Source organism: Salvia hispanica, chromosome 1 (assembly GCF_023119035.1).
Source record: "Salvia hispanica cultivar TCC Black 2014 chromosome 1, UniMelb_Shisp_WGS_1.0, whole genome shotgun sequence".
NCBI lineage: Eukaryota > Viridiplantae > Streptophyta > Magnoliopsida > Lamiales > Lamiaceae > Salvia > Salvia hispanica.
Window position 1 is genome coordinate 45,666,741 of NC_062965.1, and position 10,513 is coordinate 45,677,253.

A 10,513-nucleotide genomic window follows, 5' to 3' on the forward strand; every position below is an offset into this window, starting at 1 on the left:
AATATTGATCATATGGAATATTTGAATAAAATAAGGATAGTCCATAGTAACATAAAATCGCATATAGATTATTTAGTATTGTAGTATTACATAAAGATTGAGAGATTAAGGTATTTAATAACTACCATATATATATATATTGATGACATTCTTACTATTTTTGAATAAAATAAATTCCACATAACATTATTTTGTTATTTTAAGTCATTAGATCACCAAATTCAGTGATATATAATTGGTTATTGTTAGTGTTTAGATCATAAGTATCTGAATATAACTATATACGCCAGGTTAGAGTATATGACAGAGTTGAGGATTAATCTAAATCTTATATCAAAACTAAAGTCGAATATGATTCATTCGATCAAAAAATATAAGGGATGAATATAATTTGTTACGAATTCACTATATATACACGAACAAGGCATCACAAGAGTAAAATTGCAAGTGTACAATACATATATAGTACAATTTAAAAATACACATATTTTTTTACTATAGAGTATTATATTATTAAACTTAGATCGTTATATATATTGTAATTGGGTCATTATATCACTGCAATGTGCTTCATTGTGTCATATTCATTATTGCAAATTCGAAGAACCACTTACATACATTTTTCCGACGTCGTATACATTGAACTTAGGTCATTATATACATTTACTTTGATCATAGTATCACTTCAATGAAGATAATTAAACTACATGTCAACATAAATAGATATGAATTACTGCATTTTTTCATGCAAAGTTCTTCGTCCAAATATATGGTATATGAAAAATAATTTAAATCAATATTGTCCGATTAATTATCCTTGTGTAGAGGCTATCTTTTAGTATGATAGTACTTGGTTATATTCTGTTCCATTCTCCATCTATATATATATTTTCTAGTAATAAAAAAATAATTAAATCCTAATGAAATGAATGCTTCTTAAACACTTTATAATTATTGATTTTGTGTTTCACTATTGATGCAATCAATAATTACAGTTCTATATATAATATAATCTTGCAAACTTATAAATTTAGGCTGATTTGTAAAGAGAAAAAAAGTTCTCATCCAAAACAAGAGAATAGCCAAAACCCTGAATAAGAATAAGTGAACAGTGCAAAAGTGGCACTGTATAAGCAGGATCCAGTTTTATTTTTATTTCGAACAAAGATGCCATTTCTGCATTGGGATTTCAACATTTTACCTTTTGTCCTTCACATTCCTTTACCTTTTGCAATAAAGCAAAAAATACCTTAAATAAAAATTAAACCTTGAATACCACTCAAAAATAAATAAAAAAATTAAAAACTCACACAGCATCCTTCCCCTGTTTCAATTTCCCCCTTTTCTCCTTCAAGTCTTCCCACCTTCTTCAATCAATCAACTCCTCACACACTCCAAAAACTTCAACCAAAACGATGCTCGAATCTTGAAATCTCACACAAGTCTTCGATAAATCAAAAAGGGTGAGAATAAAAAACGTTTCTTGATGGATCCGAAGAGCTCTAAGCTGCCGCAGGAGATGGTGAACAACAACAACAACGGAGAGAACAGAGAGGTGAATAATTTGCAGATTGTGGTAGTCGAGAAGGACGACTCGAAGAAGCACGCGCTCGGTCCCAAGCGGAGCTCCAACAAGGATCGCCACACCAAAGTCGAGGGCCGCGGCCGCCGAATTCGGATGCCGGCCCTCTGCGCCGCCAGAATTTTCCAATTGACCCGAGAATTAGGGCACAAATCCGACGGCGAGACCATCCAGTGGCTGCTGCAGCAGGCCGAGCCCTCCATCATCGCCGCCACGGGGACCGGCACCATCCCCGCCTCCGCTTTAGCCGCTGCCGGCGCCGCGATTTCCAGCCAGCCCACCTCGATTTCGTCGGGCCTTCACCAGAAAATCGAAGAATTGGGGGTTAATTTGGGCGGGAGCCGGAGCCCCTGGCCTGTGATTGGGGCCAATTTGGGGAGGCCGAGCACGGGACTATGGCCGCCCCCGGGGTTCGGGTTTCATACATCCTCATCCTCTGCGGCGTCGTCTGGTCCGTCAATGGCGGCGGCGGAGAATCCTAGCTATCTCCAGAAAATGGGTTTCGCCGGATTTGAGCTGCCCGGGGGGAATATGGGGCCCATGAGTTTCACCTCAATTTTGAGCGGGGGCAGCGGTCAGCAGCTGCCCGGATTGGAGCTTGGATTGTCACAAGATGGAAATATTGGAGTGCTGAATTCTCAAGCATTTGGGCAGTTTTATCAGCAGATGGCGCCGGCGGCGCGTGTCTCCCACCACCATCTAAATCATCATCAGCAGCAGCAGCCTCACCAACAACAGCAGTCGCCGAAGGATGATGATTCTCAAGAATCAGGGCAGTAGATTTGGCTGAAAAACTGAAACTTTAATACTGAAAAAAATGGTTGCTTTGGTTTTTTTGGGAATGAATTGTGAGGGTGATTGGTTTTTCTTTTTTCTTTAATTTTTTTTTGTTGCATTAGTGTAAAAAATCTCAAGAATGATAGATATGTTCATCCTACCCTCAGATAGATACCAATTTATTTTAGTTTCTGGCTCTTCTTCTTCTCTGCAATACATCCAATTTGTTCTTGCCTTCTTGATCCTGTATGTGTAAATTGCTGAGGTTTTAGATGTTGATGTTGTTACAGAATTGTTAAGGCATCAATTAGTTTGGTTTTCTGAGGTTATTTTCTTGGTTGGTTCAAGGCATCTTTCTTTCACATATAGGGAAGTGAAACCATAGAACAAGAGTGTTGCCATGTTTTTCTGAAAATCTGTCCTAGCTTTTTAGTTAAGAAGACTCATGCTGAGGCAGTTTCTTGTCTCCCCACTCATCTTGCCACTTCAGGTTTGTTCTCTTAGATCTTGTGTGTAAGTTTTGTGAGGATGGTGTTATTTGAATTAGGCTGCATTTAGGTGCTTTGTTGTTGGTTCAATACATTATTGTATGATGAGAAGTTTGCGGTTTGTAAACATGTCTAAATTGGTGCAAAAAAGTGACCAGTGCCTAATCCACACAAAATGTTATACTTTTCTGGGATATTAGTAGTGAATCTTGAGCTAATTGTATGACATACATGGTCTGTCAACATTTTGCTCTTCGTTCTTGGAAAATGTTCGACTGGGATGATGGACACAACGAATGATCCGATTCTTGATCTTCAAATTACTGTATTTTTGGACCTAAGTAGAACCCTTAACAGCTTGCTTCCAGCAATAGACTCTGATTAAACCCCGTGTGGAATTATTAGTTGTTGCTTTCATTCATTCGAGTAGGCTTGATCCACACAACAGTCTCAGGCTCTCAGCCGAGTGGATTCTGGAAAAAGGCAAGCTTGTGTTTTTCGCGCTTATTTTCTCTTTCAACTGCGCAATATCCTTCTCCTTCAATGGCACCGGAGTGAATGATTTCTTGTTTACTAGTAGAAAGAGTGATGTTTTGATGATCCATTAGGTCTGTTGTGTTTTGCAATTTTTCACATATATCTCTAGATGAACAAATTTATCCAAGAATAGAAGCATGTGTGAAATTCAAACTTCCCAAAAGCCAAAAATAGAAAGAAGAAAACAATAAAAAAAATGGTCTGTTTGAAACAGAAACTGGGACTGAGAAATCAAGAGGATGTGGGTGTCATTGTTATTTGTGGAAAGGAAGTTATGATTTGTTTCTTGAGTTCATGTTTTTCCCCATTAGATATGGGCACACATCTTTCAGATGTCTATTAATTTGAATGTAACATATTTTAATGGAGAGAGGATGATGGTGCATTTGCTATAAATGACTAGTCCTCTTCATTGCATCAATAAATGCCAAGGTATTATCTTTAAAATATGTGGTGGCTCTCCATATTGAATCTGCATTGAGTAGTTTTTCCCATTTTCAGTTTTAAACTTTTTACTTATGTCAATCAATAGTAAATGTTTTATTCATTAAAAGGAGAAGGGGACTACTTTTGGATGTTGATTTGACGAAAAGTCTTGCGAGGTCAACTCTAGTTCCGGAAAGTCAACCTAACTAATTCTCAACAACGCATGAATTGAGCTGTATACACGAAAGTGAATAAATTTAGACTTTCTAATTAAGAGGATTTGGTTCGGTATTGAAACCACGCTACATTCAATGGAAAAAGTCTAAAGATTGAGTTCTTTATCTCGAGATTCGAGCAATATACATATTATAAGTGGATGCATTCGAATTATCTAATCATACTTCACTCAGAAACGTCCTTGCTATAGGATGTGGCTGGTTAAAAGACCATCAATGACAGTTTGAAATTGACTATTAGGTCAAAATCATAATCGGCAGACCAACTTTCTTCTATTTATAGGACTTACTAAATTAAAAAAAAAAACATAATTAGAAAGTAAAGACTGAAAAATAAAGGAAAATAACTTGTATTCAAATTTAATATTTAAAGTTAGACTTTAAAATCTTTAAATTTCTCTTACCTACATTTTACAAGAAATAGACTAGTGACCTCTTATGATCTTAAAATCTACCACGCCATCTACAATATAAAAGATGAAGTTATTTATAAACGTAATGTGAATCAGTGACAAATAACTGTATTAACATATAAAACTTTTTTTTATCATACTACAAATTAGTTTAAGTATCTTTTTCAATATACAAATTTTAAAATTTCATTGTAACTGATGCATGGAGCATGCCACTTTATCTTTTATACAATGGAATTTTTCTTTTCATTTTTTATTTGAGAAAAGAGAAGGGAACTACGATCATTCTTGTTATAGAGACCTTTCCAGTTTAAATATTTATAAAGATAGTACTATTATATTTTATAGACATCAGACTCAGTTTTAAACATATAATATCACGAAACTATCAATATTACATGATTTAGTCAGATTGTAATTACACTAGTAATGGGAATTACACACATTTCAATTTTTACATGATATGCTACATACCTTATACGAGCATCCTATGTAAGAACCGTTTTATTAAATGCATGTTTAGTGCTATTTGTTTTGTTTTATATATTTAATTTTATTCTAATATAAATATTTTTTAATTTATTTATTTTTATTAGAATCAAGCTTGATATGTTTTTTTATGTTATTTCATTCATTTATGTGAAGTTATATAGAAAAAACAAACAAATTAAAGGTTTGATTTTTATGAATTTTATCAAATTAAAAATGTGAAATAACATTTATTTTAATATATTACAATCAAATTAAATACCACTCCTATTATATAAAATGAAATATATAATGTTAAATGTACATCAAACTATCATGAAACTTACATAAGATACATAGCATATCGTTTCTATTAATATGACATGATAACGTAGTACTTCATATGTTTAGCTGGCCCACAAGAAACTCAATTTGTGGAGTAAAAAGAAGCCCATAAATCAAGAGATCTAAAAAAATCTAGATACCAACTAAAATCCATAGATAAAAGCCCAAATTCTAGATACCAACTAAAATCTAAAATAAAAGCAAATGCTAAATCGTATTGTATTTCAGCTTCATATCTAATGCTCTCCTCTCCTTCAACCCATAAAAAATTATGCCTTGATCAAATCAACTACATAGAAAACGAAACACTAATACCATATTTTACTTAAATAATTAGCATAAATTCCGTAACTCCTGTCTTGCACAACGACTTTGCAAATAACAATTGTATTTAGTATCAGTATTATTTGCCGTGCTATAGAGTTTATATAAATTGACTATTAAAAATGTCTCAATCAAGAATAATAGTAGTAAAAACACAATGGATTGTGTCGGCTTTAATTCGTATATCTATAATACAGGAATTAAAAGGCCAATATCATTAAAAACAGAAATATCTTTAAGAATTGAATAAAAAGTCTTGGTCATCTCTTTAGAGATTAGGCAAGATTCACATAGCTTAAATTATTGGGGCTGCCGCTTTATCTCCATTATAAATCCCACTAAATATAGCCAATGTTTATCCATCTTCATTTTCTAATTTCATAGTGTTTACTTTATTTTTTGTTTCATTATTTCGGATGCTTTAGAAACACCTCCAACGAATTCAATTTGTAGAACTTTTACAATTGTACTTTATTTTGTGAATATTATTGTGGATAATGTGTGAATAGTCGGAATATGTGCGGACGGTGGTTGACTTAACAAAATAAATTAAGTAGTTTATATTGGTGAAAATAGGACTCTCCTAATTTACATTTAATGAAATTCACTATGATTTAAGGTTTCTCTAAGTTATCAGTTTTGGGTTTTTGATTTTTGATTTTTTGCTTGCATGTTACCATATTTTGTTGTATGAGATTGACGGAGTCATGGAGTATGATTTTATTCGAGGATTATCACTTTTATCATTTATTGATAGGAGATATTTATAGTGTTCGATTCGTGACTCTTCCATTTTGTCCTGTATTGAATATCTACTGAAATAAACCAGTTGTTTGAAGCGAATTCGCCAAGGTCATATCAAGAAGATTGGAGACATATTCGGTAGAAATTATTTTGTGTAAAGAACAAAAATGAAACAAAGTAAAAGCAAATATTTAATAAAACAAATAAATATCAGATAGTTTATGCAAGATGATTTGCTGAGTTAAAAAATCTCTAAGATTAGTTATATCATTAAATTAAGATTAGTCTAAATTTTGCTAATAATTATATTTACCTTGTACTCCCTCCGTCCCAGAGAAGTTGGCACACTTTCCTTTTTAGTTTGTCCCACAAAAGATGTCACATTTCCCTTTTTGGAAAAAGTTTCTCTCACATGAATATAAAAATTATATTTTCTCTCTTTATTTAACACACAAAACAAAACCTCCTAAAATCTCGTGCCATTTTCAAAGTATGCCAACTTCTCTAGGACGGAGGAAGTATATAATATACAAGAAGACGATAGCAAGACTTGTAATGAATAACAAAATTTTAACTAATGGGTCATAGCGCAGTCGGCAGGGCGAAGCTGTAGTGACCTTGAGATCACAGGTTCAAACTCCGTCAACCGCTAGGAGATTTTCGGTCTTAATCTGCAAATCCGATCGATTAGTCCGATTTCGTCAAAGGCATTATTCGGTGATACCGTGGTCAAAACAAAGCAAAACAAAACAAAATTTAAATTAAAAGTATTATTGGTCATGTCACACGATCATCCTTCATGTTAAATTATTTTACACGGTCATTCATTACTTTTGAGTTTTACATGGTCAGTACACATTTGTTGTGCATTGGAATTGATGTGAGATATTTTACCCCAAAAAAACATCATAAATAAAAAATAAGTGTAAAATCGACCGAAATAAAGCGGTGGGAAAAATAGAGAATTATTTTATTCATTTGAAATGGAAGTGGGCCGCAAAAGCAGCCGCTGATTCACACCTTTGCCGCCAAAAGTGACACACTCCATACACTCAAAGCCACGTGCGCTAATCACTTGCCACGTCATCCTTTTTGATGGTGTCCCCTAATATTTTTCATTTTATTATTGAAATACTAGTCAATAATGAATTAATGTTTCTACCGAAAACTAATCTCTTGGTAAATGGATAATGCCACGTGTGCCGTCGACAATACTCCATAGAAGAAAATTCCGACAGCCACACTTGCAGTTGCCTCTTGGGGTGTTGGGACCGCCGCACCTGCTGGCAAACGGTCCCCAATTTGGGAACGACCTCATACAAATTTACTTAAATTTTATTTACTAAATAATCACTATATGATCTAATGGCAAAATAATTCATTTATTTGTAGTTGTAAGCGATAAAAGTCTTGAGCTAGCACTGGTATGAATAGAAAATGATGCTTTTTTAGCACCATGTATAGTAGTATAACCTTATAATTTATAAATAAAATTATAGAGACTATTCACGTTGACCTTGATACATCTATTATTATCACACTCCACACAACACTATTTTCATAAAATAAAACACGTTGATGTTGTTAATTCGAATGTAACAATACTTAAAAAACGGTGAAGCACGTCGATAATCCTTTAACCTCATGATTACTAGAAGAATTAAGTGGCCACGCCTCGACTATCACATATTCTTCACAAAAGTTTGATTCTATGCTTAATTCTCCGAAGATAAATTCACACATAGTAGAAAGTAAGAGCATATCTATTTTTAGCTGATTTTAAATGTTTTATTTGACATAATTAATTAGAAAATGAATTAGGAAGAAGGCACGTTACTACTCTTTGAAGCGAGTGAAGGGTCGCCTACGCCTACTCAACCAAATCTCACTCCCTACTTTCTCTCTCTCTTCATTTTTCTGCAAATATTCTTCCTTCCACAGATATTGGAGAAGACTCTGTTTTACAGCGCATGCGCACTCGCACTCGCATTTTCCCTCCCTACTTTTCTCCACTTCAATTATCTTCCTTTTCTCAACGAACATAATGCTCCACACATTTGAACAAATGGATGACGAGTTTGCCAAGCTTCTCCGTAGGATCAATCCGCCCAGGTTTGCTCTATTTCATTTATATTTTTTGATTTCGCTCTTTTGTAATATTGCTAGGGCTTTTCTACTTTGATTGTATCCGATTGTATGCTGGATTTTTTTATAATTTCCTGTGAATTATTCGTATTTTCTGTTTTTTTTTTCGCGTTGCAACTGATGTGTTTTGATTTTTGCTGTTGGTAAATTTAGATGATTTTCAATTGCGGTGAAGAGATTGATTAAACTAGATGAATCGTGTTCCGTTAGTAGTTAGGTTTTCACTGAGAAATTTAGGGCTAGGTATCTAGTAATAGTGTTAAGATGCTCGCATCACACACATACATATTGAGTTCAATATTGTGTCAAAATATTTATGTTGTTGAGTTATTTTTTTTTCGGCTTGCTGTTATTTTAGAGAAATTCATATATGTATGAGGACTTAGTTATTATTTTTATTGCAGGGTTGTGATAGATAATGATGCTTGTGAGGATGCAACTATAATACAGGCATGCTTCGTCCCTTGTCCCGTAGAAATTTAGAGTATTTTTAAGCTTTTGAGTTTTACTTCCATACCAGGATAATGTTTGTTTTCATTATATTAATCTCTTCTCAAGAATCTTATTGGGAGATGGTTTTAATTTGTCTAGGTTGACAGTGTCAATAAGCATGGAATCCTCCTTCAGGTGGTCCAAATTCTGACAGATTTGGATCTTGTGATTAAGAAAGCATACATTTCATCTGATGGAGGATGGTTCATGGATGGTAAGCTTCATACACTGATTTTGGGGAGTTGGGGAGGGGGAATATGGGTGATGAAGTAATACTTAACTTAAGTTTCTAATATTTCTTCTTGTCAACAATATATCTAACCCAATATCATACAGTGTTCAACGTGATTGACCGCAAGGGGAACAAAATTAGAGATCAAGAGATCATCAGCTACATCCAAGAGGTATAAATCTCCCTTTTTCTTTTTAATGACTGAAACGTGAACCACTTTGCAGTATATCATTTCTTCAAACAACATGCTTGAACTTTTTATTATGTTGGACATGCATTGGTTGCAATTAGATCATAGAAATGTTAAAGCATTTTACATTTTCTGCATCCACTGGGATAAATTAGATCTATCTCATCATTCTTTGTATGAAGAAAAAAGAATGCCGGGCTATGTCTAAGCACATGAAATACATTTGAGGAACATGCGTTAATCTAATTGGATATAGAATTAGGAGGTGTTTGGTTAGGCTTTTTTGGTTTCATTAGAAAAGGAATGACTCGTGTTAATGTTTCCATTTTCATGGCATTCATGTTACATAACAAATGTTCGGTTTGACCATTATCATTTATGGAGTTCAATTCAGGTGTTTGGTTTGGCTTTTAGGTAATTCAAGTTTCCTCTTTTAAACAACCAACTCTTGTTTTGAAACATGCCAACTTTGGGTAGTTAGCATAACTAAAGGAATGGCCTTTAATTAGACGGGCCTGAGCTTTTAATGCGGGCCTGGCAGAAATGGTAAAAGGCAAACCAAATGATAGAAATTGATTGTATCGATGCATTTAATCCTCCTAAAAGGCAAACCAAACACCTCCTTAAGAACTTTTCTGGATGTTTTATTTTTTTGTGAGCACATGCAGATTATGCCAAATTGCATAAGGAAGACTGCATATTGTATTTCGTTCGATGGGCTTTCTATCCTCATTTATTTCCTATTTCTCATTTCCACTTAACTATCTGCAGAGACTCGAAAGCAATGACGATTTGGTTGAACCTTCTTTGAAAGAACTGGTTGGATTAGTACCTTCGGAAGAGTATACATGCATTGAGCTAACAGGAAGAGACAGGCCCGGTTTATTATCTGAAGTCTGTGCTGTCCTTACTGATCTTGAGTGCAATGTGGTGAATGCTGAGATATGGACGCACAATGAGAGAGCTGCAGCTGTGGTTCTTGTCACTGATCATACCACGGGTTTTGCAATTGAAGATCCAAAGCGCATTGCAGCAATAAAGGAGCTCTTGTGCAACGTTCTCAAGGGAAATAGTGATTTAAATTCCGCAAGAATGACACTTCCACCACCTGGTG

The 10,513-nt window shown here is 34.3% G+C and overlaps 2 protein-coding genes across 2 annotated transcripts in view; both read left to right on the forward strand.

Moving 5' to 3' along the window:
* Positions 1 to 1,218: 1,218 nt before the first annotated feature.
* On the forward strand, positions 1,219 to 2,556 carry LOC125201812 (transcription factor TCP20-like). The gene has a single exon (XM_048100073.1). The coding sequence runs from the start codon at positions 1,487 to 1,489 to the stop codon at positions 2,360 to 2,362; it is 876 nt and encodes a 291-aa protein (XP_047956030.1). The 5' UTR covers positions 1,219 to 1,486; the 3' UTR covers positions 2,363 to 2,556.
* A 5,634-nt stretch (positions 2,557 to 8,190) lies between these two features.
* LOC125198310 (ACT domain-containing protein ACR6-like) overlaps positions 8,191 to 10,513 on the forward strand; it is a 7,116-nt gene continuing 4,793 nt past the window's right edge. The window contains exons 1-5 of the mRNA XM_048096687.1: positions 8,191 to 8,452; positions 8,890 to 8,935; positions 9,077 to 9,191; positions 9,314 to 9,381; positions 10,171 to 10,510. Of these exons, the coding sequence (XP_047952644.1) occupies positions 8,385 to 8,452; positions 8,890 to 8,935; positions 9,077 to 9,191; positions 9,314 to 9,381; positions 10,171 to 10,510 (637 nt within the window). The 5' untranslated portion in view covers positions 8,191 to 8,384. The remainder of the gene's footprint in view (positions 8,453 to 8,889; positions 8,936 to 9,076; positions 9,192 to 9,313; positions 9,382 to 10,170; positions 10,511 to 10,513) is intronic.

What these genes read in the sequence shown, in the direction of transcription:
- LOC125201812 (XM_048100073.1), top strand. Translation starts at nt 1,487, where the DNA reads ATGGATCCGAAGAGCTCTAAGCTGCCGCAGGAGATGGTGAACAACAAC.